This window comes from Eschscholzia californica, unplaced genomic scaffold (genome assembly GCF_041429995.1).
Source record: "Eschscholzia californica isolate CP2 unplaced genomic scaffold, dmEscCali1.0.p SCAF_1, whole genome shotgun sequence".
Lineage (NCBI taxonomy): Eukaryota > Viridiplantae > Streptophyta > Magnoliopsida > Ranunculales > Papaveraceae > Eschscholzia > Eschscholzia californica.
In genome coordinates, this window is record NW_028238198.1 from 33375800 (window position 1) to 33391789 (window position 15990).

At 36.4% G+C, this 15990-nt stretch overlaps 1 protein-coding gene across 1 annotated transcript; it reads right to left on the bottom strand.

The window, feature by feature from the left end:
- Window positions 1-4069: 4069 nt before the first annotated feature.
- LOC147566239 (mediator of RNA polymerase II transcription subunit 25-like) lies at window positions 4070-14735 on the bottom strand. Its single transcript, XM_086668250.1, has 9 exons — window positions 14657-14735; window positions 14435-14539; window positions 7045-7178; window positions 6674-6847; window positions 6218-6283; window positions 5904-6069; window positions 5329-5810; window positions 5130-5183; window positions 4070-4565 (listed from the first exon to the last, which is right to left on the bottom strand). Exons 1-7 carry the CDS (start codon window positions 14712-14714, stop codon window positions 5800-5802), a joined length of 714 nt encoding a protein of 237 aa, XP_086524376.1. The 5' UTR covers window positions 14715-14735; the 3' UTR covers window positions 4070-4565; window positions 5130-5183; window positions 5329-5799.
- Window positions 14736-15990: the final 1255 nt, after the last annotated feature.

Genomic DNA, 15990 nt, shown 5'->3' on the forward strand with positions numbered 1-15990 from the left:
TCTTGCTTTTTAAATTACTGTATTCATATTCAATCAACAGATGCTAATAGAATGTAAAAATTGCTATGAGAATCAATAAGATGTTAGCGAAATAGTATTTGCTTTTTAAACTACTTTATCAAATTCAATTATCAGATGCTAGTAGAATGTAAAATATGCTAGTAGAATCAGTAAGATGCTAGCAAAATAGTTTGCTTTTTAACCTCACAAACGAATTTGTAGATGTCTAATTGGATCGAGGTAGAAATAAAAAGCAAATCACAAATTCATACTTTCTTGAAATTCAAAGAACATAGAGTTACAGAGAGAGAAAATCGTTTTTGGGAGAGAGCATCTCGTTTTAGGTAAATATCCATCGAATTGGTAGGTTAATTTAGACAAATATCAGTTTTGGAAATAATATATTTTCTTGAACTCAAAGAACATATAATTACAGAAAGAGAAACTCATTTTTGGGAGAGAGAAACTAATTTTTGGTAAATATCCATTGATTTGGTAGGTTACTTTAGAAAAAATATTTGTTAACCTACTGTAACAAATTCATAAGATGCTAGCAAAATATTCTTGCTTTTTAAACTACTGTATTCATATTCATTCAACAGATGCTAATAGAATGTAAAAATTGCTATTAGAATCAATAAGATGTTAACGAAATAGTATTTGCTTTTTAAACTACTTTATCAAATTCAATTATCAGATGCTAGTAGAATGTAAAATATGCTAGTAGAATCAGTAAGATGCTAGAAAAATAGTTTGCTTTTTAACCTCACACACGAATTTGTAGATGTCTAATTGGATCGAGGTAGAAATAAAAAGAAAATCACAAATTCATACTTTCTTGAAGTTCAAAGAACATAGAGTTACAGAGAGAGAAAATCGTTTTTGGAAGAGAACATCTCGTTTTAGGTAAATATCCATTGAATTGGTAGGTTAATTTAGACAAATATCAGTTTTGGAAATAATATATTTTCTTGAACTCAAATAACATATAATTACAGAAAGAGAAACTGATTTTTGGGAGAGAGAAACTAATTTTAGGTAAATATCCATTGATTTGGTAGGTTACTTTAGAAAAATATAAGTTTTGGAAATAAAGATTAACATTAAATATCCACCATAAATATTCTTTCATAAAATTTATGGAAAGAACAATTGTATTAACTCAACCATCACAAACCTTTGGTTTACCAATGGTTAAAAAATATCTATGAAAGGGCAAAAATGAGAGAAAATTAAAGGATTGATGCATGGGGCCCACCAAATAGTGAATTTTTGGACTTATTTTACATTTTTGATTTATTTTGGTTTTATTTTATTTATTGATTTAGGAGTGGATATATGATTAATTACCCCCCTTATTTTTGGACCTTAAACTCAAAAATCCATAATATAACGTGGTTTGGTCGGATAATGATGGCCTACATCCACGGAGAATAATTTCTTTATTAATTATCACCACATACAATTGTGGGTTGATCAGTTACATTGGTCAAACATGACTCGATGAATTTAATTCCTACAACCCTCTTCTATTTATAGAGGCATTAGGATTTAGGGATTCCTAATTTCTCCTAACTAAACTAGAAAATAATATAAAATCTATCTAATATTAATATCAGATAAATTACAAGAGATATTCCAAATATATTAAACTAAATATTATGGATCTTCACATATTTTAGAATATTCTGAATTCTTCTTGATCGTCAAATGTCGTCTTCTCGATGCGTTACGTACATACACGTGCCACGCATATCTCTTTGCTTGGACACATCTTCATCGTCGGATCTCTTCATCTCGATCCGTCTTATATCACGAATCCTATTACCCCCCCCCCCCCCCCCTCCCCCACCATCTCGCAAGTTGAAGCACGTAAATTATTCGTATTTTTGCAACTCTCAGATTGTGGATGGGTTGTGAAGATGATTGAAGGATGATTAAGTCACAACTAAAAAGTTGGTAAATGCGGTCAAAGAATGAACGAAAATCAATGACAATGAAAGTAATGATATTGTTATTATGGAGGAGAAGATGTCATTGTGTGAACAATGTGAAAGATCAAAATATCGAGAACAAAAAAATTGTGATGACTAATATCGACAAGAAAATTATTATCGTAAAAAAATGTCAAGTATGAACTTAATGAGTGACAACAAAATAAAATTGTTGTGTTTAAAATTGTCAAGTTAAATATCGCCTAATGAGTGACAACAAAATAATATTGTTGCGTTGAAAATTGACAAGAAAATTATTGTTGGATTACCAAAAAAATATTGAAAAAGTAACAACCAAAAAAAATCGTGTTGTGAAAATTGTCCACAAAAGATTAATTGTCAGATAAGAAAGAGTCTGAAATAGGCTGAGAAAGAAACAACATAACTAATTTCGTTGTCATGGTCGAAGAAATTCATTGTCAAAAAAAAACAAGGTCTCGGGTTTAATTCCGGAATTAAAGGTCAAAATAGATATTTTCTATTAGTTGAAAGGAATTTCCAAAATATAACTTGGAAATAAATAAAAGTTATCACAGAAAAGTAAGATATGAAAAATGTCATGGGTGAATTCGTGATTAAAAGTCAAAAGGGATGAAGTAAATCCATTTAGTGTCACAGATTGAACAGAAAATGTGACATAAATATTATGTCACAACTGAAACAATTGGATATAAGTGACAGAACAGAAGACACTCTCGTAAAGAGGTAGAAGTATTACCAACAATATAGAACTGTGGAGAAAATGAATTTGCCGACAGTTGGGTACTGTGGGTAAGAGGGTCGTCGCATAGAAATGCAACTGCAATGAATACAATGATGGAAAATAGACGTCAAAGTTTGGTCTGTCCGGTTGGTTCACATTTCGGTCACTGTTGATTCCGCGTAATCAAGGATTTGTTTCAGGTGAAGTAGGAAATGGATCCAAGTGGAGATTGCTTTGGTTTCGAAGGAAAAATGATGTCAATTTGGTCTGTACTTGCTTCGTGCCCGATGATCTGTACTTGCTTTGTGCCCGATGAGTTCTAGAGAGAGAATTGTCGGTAATGGATTGTGTCGGTGAGGCATTAGTGCCGACCACCTTAGGGTTTGCAAAATGATGCAAAGCGAAGGAAAAAGTAGACCGAACAGGTCTTAGGGTTCGTCGAGAATCGTTTGATAAGAAAAAAAAATGGGGCCGAGCAAGTCTCCAGTTGCAGCCGACGGGCAATTCCAGAGAGAGAAAATAGCTCATCAGTTAAAGAACCGAGAAAAAGAAGGCTCGATCCGTCACCAAACCAAAGGGAATCGGTTCCGATTAGTCCAAATCGATGGAAGTAATCAATTGGTACTGGAAAGTCGATTGGAAGTAATCTTAGGGTTTCTACCACAAGGAAGAAGAAGTAACAGGGCGGGTCAACATTATTTAACTACGATCAACGAAGTCAAATGAAAATGTGGGTCCACGGGTCGATTTCCGGGTTAGTCACGGGTTGAAAAAATCGGGTTATAAATGGGTGTAGCGCAGTCAACATCCGTTTCCTGGCTCAGCGAAGTCTAAATGGTTCGCGGGTCAAAGTTCGCTGACTTAGTCAGCGTGCTCTAAAAACTTCGGTCTGTTTAGTAGAGGACTTAACGAAACCGGGTTGTGTTCTGGCCGGAACGAGATAAAATCTAGATCTTGTCGTTTTTGGTTCCAGAAGTTCTTGTCGTTTTTGGTTCCAGAAGTGTCTTTCTCAATTTCACACCTATTTTAGGTCTAAAACAAATCGGAAAAATTAAAAAAAAAAATCGGAAATGAAACTAAAACTAACCTTTGTTGAAGATGAAGTGTTTGGTGCTTCTTTGTTGAGTAAAAATAGATTTCTTTTTCTTTCACTTGATTTTCTCGTCGTGTATGAAACATAATCACAAGAATAATCTTGGAAAATTTAAACAAATCGAAAAAAAGATTGAACAATAATATAATCACAACTAAAAAGAAAAGTTAGAATTTTGCGGAAGCAGAAATTAGGATCAATTAACCTGCTCATGATACCATGTTAAATTCGCAATTATAGATAATCAAAGAAATAAACTTAAATAGTGACATGATAATATAACGTGGTTCGGTCGGATAATCATAACCTACATCCACGGAGAATAATTTCTTTATTAATAATCACCGCGTACAATTGTGGGTTGATCGGTTGCAGTGTTAGACATAACTGGATGAGTTTAATTCCCGCAACCCTCTCCTATTTATAGAGGCATTAGGGTTCAGGGTTTCCTAGTTTCTCCTAATTAAACTAGGATATAATATAAAATCTATCTAATAATAATTAATATCAGATATATTACAAGAGATATTCCAAATGTATTAAACTAAACATTATGGATCTTCACATATCTTCAAATATCTTAGATATTCTGAAGTCTTCTTGATCGTCGGATCTCGTCTTCTCGATGTCTCACCTACATACACGTATCACACGTATCTCTTTGCTTGGACACATCTTCATCGTCAGATTTCTTCATCTCGATCTATCTTATATCACGTATCCTATTAGTAGAACCCTAATTATGTGCATCGCTTGTGGCCAATCCTTGCCAAACCTGAAACATTTATAGGAATGTGTCAACGGGAAAACAAATGAAAAATATGTCACTAATAAAACAAATTTACACCTACTTAACTTTCTCGATAATGTCACGATTATTACCAACATTTTATGGACTCATTTTTAGATCTCAAAAACAGTAGTAGGATGACTCAAACAGGATAAACTAGGTTTAGTGACTTTAGTTCTAGTGAAATGTAAAAATAACGTGCCAACTTTAAACATCTTAAAAAGAAAAAGAGGCGAACTTCAAACGATCATTTATTGCATGTCTCAGCATAAATATGAAACTGTTAAGTTGGTAGGCATTTGTTAACAACATTAATTATGTTTAAATTTTTTCAAATGATTAAATAAACAAAGTAGGTGAAAGTTGACCGGCCTCAACTACTTATGCGAGGTAAAGTTTAGGAGACTACATAGCACATGACGTTGAAATCACGTACACCTATCACATGAAATGAAACTTATGATGTGAAAAAGCGCGCAACATTACCAAACTGAAAGTAGCACCATCTATTTGTATAAAAAAATATACTACTTGGATCCAGAATCATACTTCTAGTTTGGAGATGAACACGGGTTCTCCTCGGTGCCGTGCCTATAAGGCTCCCTGCGAACACATATAGTGAATCAGTTGATTTAATGTAGACAATGGGAAAGTGGACTAATTATGTATATGCCAAAAGTTTAGAAACAAGACTTAATTATACAGACTAAGAGATTAAGATAGCGAAGGCAAATCAATATTTAATTACCTCCCACATTCTAATGTATCTTTCAGGACCCCAGTGAGTAGCTCCAGCCGAAACACTAGCCTTTGAAGTACTAGCTTCATTATGAATTGCTTTTCCTGCATGTACTTGCTCAGATGTTCTAGTAGTCGGAACGCTTCTCCAGACCCCTACAGAAGAACTTGATTGGCCTGGGCAATTAGTAAGAGGTTGTGATGGGCCTGACGGCTCAGCAGGAATAGGTTTCAGTCCCTGACGAATGGTCTGAGAAGCATCACCAACAGAGGGAAAAACGGAAACTAGAACCCGACGCGCCAGTAGCAGGTTGTAGTCCCTGAATAGAAATTTGAGTTCAATAACTTCTATTAAACACAAAGTATTGAAATAACTAAGATACACTCAAAACATATTTTCAACACATTTATTTATGTGAATTTGAGAATACGGTCAATCAAAAAAGACTTGCCACATCATTTTGTTAAAAAAAATGTGAACTTAGCATTTCCCTATACATATATATGTGAGTAAAAGTAGCGAAAAGAAAGAGTTCGAACAACCAGAAGGGATAACTATTAAGGGAGAACCCCGGGACACCCAACCTGCAGTCTTCTGTGAATGATTCCAATTCGGTGCCATGTTTGTGATTCCGCCCAAGCGGCTTAGAGAAGCAGGAGCATCACGGAAGCTTTCAGAGATTAAGACAAGAAAATCAGGGGTCTCAGGAGTATTGAATGGAAGATCTGCCGCTTGCGGATTAAGCTTTTCCTACATTTACAAGCATAAAAGAAAAGCAAAAAGTCATTACCAAGAAGAATTTTGTTTCTTCACAGATGTGATTGAAATATAACCGAAACTAAATGAAACAAGGAAGTATTAATTGAAAAGGAAATTTCATAGGTTTTCAATTTAATACCACATTATATATCTCTCTCAGCTTTGGTAGTTGTTTCGGAGACATTACTGATAGAGAAACGTCAGCCTGCAATCCGAAGCAATTAAAACGGTTCATTCAACCAAATTACAACGAATATGCATTAAAATTTTCTTTTGTGGACAAGATTATTCAAGCTAATTTTGATTTATTGTTTTCGCAGTTCCAAACTTGTTAAAGAAAATTTAGCAACTAAGTCGAATTTGTTGTATCATTGTGATAAGTCTGTTGTATCAATTGAAGTACTAGTACAGTTTTCTTAGATTTGTGCTGTCGATATATCTTTTGTATATGAAAAGAAGTAAACAAGGAAAGAAACATAAATTCGTAAACATTGATGATCTTCAATTGGATCATACTACTGCCATAGTCATAAAAAATTTTTGCCCAACTATTATAACACCTGAAAATTAAGCTACCAAAAGTTGCATGTATTACTTGAGCGTATTGTCCAGCAACTCTATGAGCATCTGCAAGCGAACGTGTTGGATTCCCATTTATCTCTGGCACATACACTAGGGTCGGCAAAGGGTACGGCTCACTAGCAGCTACAAGGATGACATGTTTGCGAACATTGTCATTATGTGGATCATAAGGAAATAAACGGAATTTCTGCATTTTACAACATGAAGATAATAAAATTTAGTATAAATAAATCAACAACTTAACTGATATTTCCAAACACTAGGGGCCAAAATCCGACGCATACAAAGCCCATACTAGATCACCACCCTATAAACCAAAAAACCCTAAGTACACATAACCACATAAGGACGAGAACATATATATGATAAAAAAAAAATACACACCGCAAGTGCATCCGCGAGCCCTTCTCCAGTTAAAGAGCCACTAACACTGTCGGCGCCACTGAAAGTAATAGTAAAGAGCTCCTTCAAGAAGAGATTAACATATCTCTTCCAAGCGTTTCTACGTACTGACGCCTCTGACTAGAAAAAAAAAAAAAAAAAAAAAAAAAAAAAAAAAAAAAAAGCGAAAAGAATGAAAAGAAAGATGATGACAATAAGGCGCGTACTGAAGTCTGCATTATGAGTAGAGGAAGTGAAAAGAATGCTTAAGTTGAACTATAGCAATAAAACTAAATGTGTTTAGAAAGTCACATAGGATTCTGCAGTTTAGGGAGATAACCTCAAGCCTCATTAAATTAACAAGTTCAATACAAATAATGATATAGTAATATCACTAGAGTATAAAATGTGAAGCCTTAAATTCTTATATTATAGTTTGTACAGAGAGAAGTGCGTATCGATCGATATGGTTTATTGGTTTACTTGGAAATATACAAGAAACTGGAATTCAAACTTCAAATATTAATCTTAATAGTTTAGGTTTGGTAAGACTAATGAGGAAATTAGACAAGAATAATACTAGAAGAGTCTACAAGTCAAAGCCTACTCCAGACTTACACGAAAGAATAGTCTCTATTTTGAGAGTCAGCTCTCTTTCTCTTTCTTGGTGGATTTTGTAACTCTAAATGGAAAGTAGATTCTTATTTAGGTCCGGGGGCTATTAGGATCACCCGATCCATAGTCCACCCATCAGCCGAGACCCACACAAGACTTGGTCAAATGGGAACAATAGTTGGTTTGGTCAAATGGGAACAATAGTTGGTTGTGTATAGTTAAGATTTTATGTATATTTTGTTAACAATACTTAGGGTTTCTTGTATTACTATAAATACTTGTATCATCTTCACATGAAATAATAAGAGGGAATATTCAAATATTCAAACTCATCTTGTTCTTCCTCCATCTCTCTCTCTCGGTCACTGTTCTCTCTCTTCTATCTCTCGGTTTACTATCATCAATCAAGAGGTTATCACCTCTCTTTATGGTATAAGAGCCTAAATCTCCATTTTTTTTAACTCATGGCTGCCTCGGCTGACACCTCTTCTGGTACTACTTTACCACCTGTTTCCACTCAATCATCACCGGTGTTCGATGTCCATCATTCGGACTCCCCAACCACTGTCCTCATCACCCCTCTCCTATCCGGAGATAACTACTCGTCTTGGGCTCGTGCCATCAAAATGGCTTTACGAGCAAAGGACAAACTTGGATTTGTTGATGGTACCGCCCCTCAACCATCTTCTCCTTCTGAACTTCATTCATGGAATCGCTGCAATGACCTTGTTGCGAGTTGGTTAATGAATTCCGTTTCTGAAGATATCCGCTCATCCATTTTGTTTGATAACAATGCAGCCGATATATGGCAAAATCTTCACGACCGCTATTTCCAGACCAATGCTCCGAAGATATTCCAATTGAAAAGAGCTATCTCTTCCCTCAAACAAGAGGGATCCGATGTTTCATCTTATTTTACTCATTTGAAAACATTCCAGGATGAGCTTTACTCTCTCATGGTCATCGAACCATGTATATGTGGTCACGGGAAGTCCATTTTGGACCGATCAAATCAGGAACGTGCAATGGAGTTTCTCCAAGGATTGCACGATCGTTTTTCGGCTATTCGTAGCCAGATTCTTTTGATGGACCCTTTCCCGTCGATCTTACGTATCCACTCACTCGTGAAGCAAGAGGAGGTGCAACAAAACATTTCTGCTCCTCTTCTCGTAAGCAACGAAACTGCTGCCCTCGCGGTTAGTCACCATGATGGTCATTCTTCTCGGTTTGACAAACTTGAGAAGCCGAGACCTAAACGAGCAAGACCCTACTGTGATCATTGCAAACAACATGGACACCACGTGTCCACGTGCTATCAATTACATGGCTACCCGAATCAGCAAGGTCCTCGTACACGATCACGATCGAAACCCGAGAGTTTGGCTGCTTCGGTTTCAAATGAAACTAATCTCCAGTAGGTGCCTTTAGCGACTTCACTTACTCCAGACCAGTACCAATCCCTCCTTACTATGTTGGACCAGCAAAAACAGACTGGAGGCACCTCCACTAAAAGCACCAAGGCTCCATTCATTAACCTAGCAGGTATGTCGTTTTCTTCTTCTTCTTGGGTAATAGATTCAGGAGCAGCGAAACACATTTGTGTTTCTCTTTCTCGATTTTCAAATTATTCTAAAGCACCTCCCAATTACTTTGTTAAGTTACCCGATGGTTCACGGGTTCAAGTGCTTCACATTGGTTCCGTATTTTTTTCTAATACGTTTTATCTTACAGAAGTATTACATATACCTTCATTTCACTTTAATTTACTTTCTGTTTCTCAAATATCTCGCTCACTTCATTGTACCGTGACGTTTGATTGTGGCCTTTGTGTCTTTCAGGACCGCACAACGACAGTGACGATTGGACATGGTGATCTCTCTGACGGTCTTTACTTCCTTCGCATGGACAATCAAGTTTTTCAAGTTTCTAGCTTAGTTGATTCTAGTTCTAGCAATGTTTCTTTTAGTGTTTGGCATTGGCGTCTAGGCCATCCATCCCTTTCTCGCTTTAAATATTTTAGTTCAAGGGTTCCATGTATGAATTTTTTGAATTTTAATGATAATAAGACTCCGTGCGATGTATGTCCTCGTTCAAAGCAAACTCGCTTACCCTTTCCTTCTAGCACTTCTTCTTCTTCTCATTGTTTTGAACTTGTTCATGGTGATTTATGGGGACCCTTTTTGGTCCCGTCTACTTCGGGTTGTCGATATTTTCTTACCCTAGTGGACGACTATTCTCGTTGTACATGGTTATTCTTATTACATTCCAAATCCGAAACCACTAAAGTACTAATTATTTTTTTCACTTATGTTAATACACAATTTCACACCACCATTCAAAAATTTCGTTCCGATAATGGTTCGGAATTCGTGAATTCCAAATTTCAATCTTGGCTACTTGATCATGGAATCATACACCAAAAAAGTTGCCCGTACACTCCTCAACAAAATGGAGTAGTAGAACGGAAACATCGTCATATACTTGAAGTCGCACGATGTCTCCGTATTCAAGCCCATCTACCCCTTTCTTTTTGGGGAGAATGTGTGCTTACAGCAGTATATTTAATTAATAAACTTCCGACTCCTATCCTTCATGGATTATCACCTCATGAACGTCTTTTAGGTTCTCCTCCGGATCTTTCTCATTTACGCGTTTTTGGTTGTTTGTGTTACGCGCGTATATCATTACCAAAAACGAAAATGGACCCAAGGGCTTCACCTGGTCTCTTCATCGGTTATCCAGACGGACAAAAAGGATACCGTATATTTGATCTCAAATCACATCGCATTTTTGTTTCTCGAGATGTAATGTTTAGGGAAAATTACTTTCCTCTTTCGTTCCCTGCCAACACTACCTCGCCTTCTCCACCACCACACATTCCATTCGTATCCATTTCCGACGATGGATCTTTCGTCTTTCCCACTCCTCAGTCAGCAAGGACTCGGTCTCCTTCCCTTACTTCTTCACATCCAACTGATCTCATGCTTCCGCAACAGGAGGTGCCTATAACACCTCTTAATGTCCTTTAGGGGGCGCCTTCAGATGACCCGTCTCCATCTCCTTCTCTGTCGGCACCCACTCAGTCTTCCCCTAGTTCATCAGCCGAGTTGCCTTTAGACCCGACTAAAGACTCTACAGGCACCACCGCTCTTGCTCGTCCACAACGAACCAGGAAACAACCGGACCGCTTACGTGATTACGTATGTTCCAGTTCTCCTTCCGTCGTATACCCTCTTGAACACACTTTCTCCATCAATTGTTTTTCGGCTCCTCATAAGGCCTTACTAACTTCCATTCTTTCTTCTAGAGAACCTTCAAATTTTTCTGAAGCAATGACATCTCCTCATTGGCATGAGGCAATGTCCAATGAAATTAAAGCATTAGAGACAAATAAAACGTGGTCCATTGTCCCACTACCTCCAGGAAAACGACCCATTGGCTGTAAATGGGTGTATAAAATAAAATTTAAGTCCGACGGTTCTATTGAGCGCTATAAGGCTCGTTTGGTTGCTAAGGGATACACTCAAATTGAGGGCCTCGACTATACTGACACCTTCGCTCCTGTCGCTAAACTAGTAACGGTTAGGGTTTTATTATCAATCTCTACCATCAAGGGATGGTCCCTTCATCAACTAGACGTAAACAACGTCTTTCTTCAAGGCGATTTACATGAAGAGGTCTTCATGAAATTACCCCTGGTTTTTCACGACAGGGGGAGTCATCTGTCTGTCGTCTCCATAAATCATTATATGACCTTAAACAAGCCTCTAGACAATGGTTTTCTAAGTTTTCTTCTGTTCTCCTTCATAAAGGATTCAAACAATACAAATCGGATTACTCTCTTTTCACCTTCATCTCTTCCACCACCTCTATTTTCGTCTTAGTATACGTGGATGATATCATTATTACAGGAAATAATGATTCAGCAATTTCAAAGCTTAAAAGTTACCTCGACCACACCTTTTCTCTTAAAGACCTTGGTCCTCTTAAATATTTTCTGGGTATTGAGGTTTCTAGATCCTCTCATGGACTTTTTTTATGTCAACGGAAATACGCACTAAATATTCTCAAAGATTCTAGTTTAACTGCTTCCAAACCATCTCCCTTTCCTATGGAACAAAAACTTCGTCTGACACCCACTGATGGGGATCCACTTCCAGACCCTTCTGTTTATCGTCGCCTCATTGGTCGCCTTCTCTATCTAACGGTCACTCGACCTGACATTACTTTCGCAGTAAATAATTTGAGTCAATTCATGCAACGTCCAATGACTACACATCTCGACGCTGCCCATCGAATACTTCGTTATATCAAAGGTTCCCTTGGTAACGGTATTTTTTTATCATCTTCCAGTTCTCTTCACCTTACGGGATACTGTGATTCTGACTGGGCTAGTTGCCCTTCCACACGAAGATCAACTACTGGTTATTTTACCATGTTGGGCTCCAGTCCCTTGTCCTGGAAGTCTACGAAACAACTGACGGTTTCGAGATCCTCTGCTGAAGCAGAATATCGTGCCCTAGCAGTACTATCTTGTGAGCTTCAATGGCTCAAATATCTTCTACTTGATTTCGGTATTGATCACTCTCTTCCGATCACCGTCCATTGTGACAATAAAGCTGCACTCCACATCGCGGACAATCCTGTCTTCCATGAACGTACGAAGCATATTGAAATAGACTGCCATCTAGTTCGTGAGAAGATTAAAGACAACACCATTGCACCAAGATTCACACCTTCAGAAGATCAACTTGCGGACATATTTACCAAACCTCTTGGTGCAGATTCTTTCAAGACGATTGTTGGCAAGTTGGGCGTTACATCCTTGCACGCTCCTACTTGAGGGGGATTATTAGGATCACCCGATCCATAGTCCACCCATCAGCCGAGACCCACACAAGACTTGGTCAAATGGGAACAATAGTTGGTTGTGTATAGTTAAGATTTTATGTATATTTTGTTAACAATACTTAGGGTTTCTTGTATTACTATAAATACTTGTATCATCTTCACATGAAATAATAAGAGGGAATATTCAAATATTCAAACTCATCTTGTTCTTCCTCCATCTCTCTCTCGGTCACTGTTCTCTCTCTTCTATCTCTCGGTTTACTATCATCAATCAAGCGGTTATCACCTCGCTTTAGGGGCAGGTCTACAATTGTAGCTTCTATTATTAGACAAATTATTTTCGTTAAACAAATTTCTATCCTACCTGGTCTCACCCTGATCTATATTAAGTTTTAACTCCTTCATGCTCCACTTTTTTGCCTCTTGCAGCCTTTGGAACTTAATTTTTTTTCCTTTTTCCAAGCTTTATTAAGTTTTAAAAACATTTTGATGGTTGTGGGTCGGAGACGGTGGTCAGAAATGGTGGCGGGAGTTGAAGATGATGAAGAAGAAGAAGAAGAAGAAGAAGAAGAGGAAGAAGCAATGTTTTATTTCCCCTTAAAATTATTTCACTAGAAGATTTCTAAAATTTCACATATTACCCTTTAAATTTCACACTACGGAAATTATTTTGCTTTCCCCAAAGCGCTGGCCTTTCATCATTTGATAAAAGGAATTCTCCATTGGGTCAATTTCCTTGAGAATCTATTTCCATTAAATACATCACTTTTAATTTCTTACTCCACCCTAGGAATTAGAGTCCATAGAAACTGAAGAAATGGTATTTCAATATATCTGGATACTTGAAACCTATATGTATTTCTAAATTTTCGTCAAATAAACTTTATTATTTGTCTTCATATTCTACATCGCTGTTTTATACGTGTAAATTACGAAACTAATTTCAAAATTCTTTTATGTTTATTTTTATCGAAGAATGTTAAGTTTTTACTTTACTGCTAGAGCAGTGTATATCTACTCTAAATAAGTTTTGACTTCAGATTTTGTATTTTTAGTAATAGAGTTATTTCCTTTTTTGCCTTCCAGTTTGTGACTCGTTTTCTTTAAGGCCCCTATTTTTCGAAGTTAAAAATTTTAGTCCGCTTTTTTTTTAACTTCGTCAGCTAACTTTAATGGTTAATTTTTTTTTGTTGCCAAAATTACCCTTCTTATAAAAATGATTTTGTAAATTCAAAAATTGGTCCCCTTTTAAACATGGGTTAATTCCCAAATATTCCAACTTTTTTATAACTAACTTGGGGGACCAAAATAGAATTCATTTAATTATATTTTAAATTTTTATTACAAACTTGGGGGCCAATATATATTTTTAAGTTTTTCGAAAATATTTCATCATCTTGGAATGCTTTGATAACCAATTTTACATGTAATATTTTAGTACGAGGGTTATAACTTGTATAGGTCGACACAGACAGTTATGTATTCTCAACCTTTGGAGATAAATTTGGAAGGTGTAAGTTTAGCTATTGAAAATAAATTTTGGAGGTATAATTTCAACCCTAGAGTTTGAACTCGAGTCATCTAGGTCAAACTTATTATAGTTAGGGTCGGAATAGTCATTTCAGATTAATAAATTCTTAATTCAGACTTATTTTATATCTGACTCGAATAGAACTAAAATCAATCTCAATCAACTATATCAAATCAATCTGATGCATTAGTCAGATATAGGATCAAACAAAAAACACGTGAGTCAATTCAAATATCAAATTGGATTTCTAATCTAATTTTGAAAAAAAAACAAATAAACACAACCTACGTCTTGACAACTAAAAAAACGAAAGTGGACAGAGTAAAAATACTTTGCTTTAAAAAGAATAGGAATAAATAATTAAATACTCTAAAATATAATGAGAGATTTGGTTACCAATATTATGAGGTAACCAGGAGGGCTCCACAGTTGCTTTCCCATACCGCACATTCCTAGATTGTTTCACTCCACCAACGTCACTATTGTCATGGCATTTCAATTCTATAAAAAAAAATTGAAAGAAATTTTTGAAGGAACTTAGATCCAAATATAAATTAGACGATAAAATTCATTCAAAAGTAAAATAAATTGGATAAAATCAAAGCTAGAGAAACTTACCATCACTTTTGAGCCCCTTGACCTGCTCTTCATGTATCGCAAACGTCATATCTATCATTTCCGATAGAACATTTCTTAGGATGGCAGAGAGAAGTGTTTATGGTGTCTTTTTATATAGACCTTAAGCCCATAGTTATCTATCGAAACTGCGGCCATGAGCCCCTAGTTTTGACAAACCATGGTTTTCAAAAAATACTTCTTTGTCTGACGTGGATCCTAAGCTTCTAGTTTCTAGAAATACTTTTCTTACTCAATGTGTTATTATTTTTGTAATATATTGCTTTACATGTCACGTCGTACGAGACTCAATCTTTACAAATATACAAATTTCATCTCACGTGACTCCAAGGCAGCATTTTTTAAAAATATTTCTCAAACCCTTTTTGTTCAAGGGTCTTACGTAATGAAATACTCTTCCACACACTTGTTGTTAAAACGTAAACTTTTATATCATTCTAATGTTTATTCTCTAAAAAAGACGTTAATAGGACGTGATGATGAAATCAGATTTTCTTTTTTCTGTAAGTGCAGGGACGGATAGAGGGGGTCCCCCCCCCCCCCCCCCCCCCCCCCCAAGAAATTTAATTAGGGTTAGTTTGGAAGATCAAGTTGTTTGGAGTGTAGCCTTATGGTCTTATTCTTGGTCTAACATGCGACACATCAAGGGATCAAATCCTTTTTCCCCAAGGCTAGTCATGAGATTTCGGAGGCCCGGATCGAGTTTTAAGAATGTGGCCTACAAGCATTTCACAAGAAAAAAAATTGTATATCGGAACTTTGTACGTTTTGTTTGCTCATAATGTGAGGTTTAAACATGAAACTTCTTTTCATAACATACAGTCTGACTCGAATGATCTGGTTGAGTTGCTCGAAAATCGGCATGGGTTCGAGGAGAGTCCTCGTCGGTCCATGGCTGACCTCACGATTAAGTGGTTCATTGAGTACGGAATTCGACGAGTCAGTATCTTGTATAGCATTTTTTTTAACCGAAAAATGTATATATTATAAAATGATTCTCCGAGAAAAATCTCAATAGGTTTCAACATCCTTTTTTTGGTGTTTATGGTGATAGTGTTGGTTGTGCTTTTATTGTGATTGTGGCGGTGGAGATTTTATAATGGTCGTTCTTGTGGTGTTGAGGTTTAGTAATGGTAATGGTTCTGGTTGTGATTGTAGGTGGTTGTGGGGCTACAATGGTAGAGGCTTAGTGATTGTAGTGGTGGTATTGGAGGTTTAATAATCGTCATGATAGAAGTTTCAACCGAAGTAATTTTTTTAAGAAAATGTACAGTTTAGTGGTGGTGGCGATGGCGGTGGTGGTAGTGGTAGAGGTT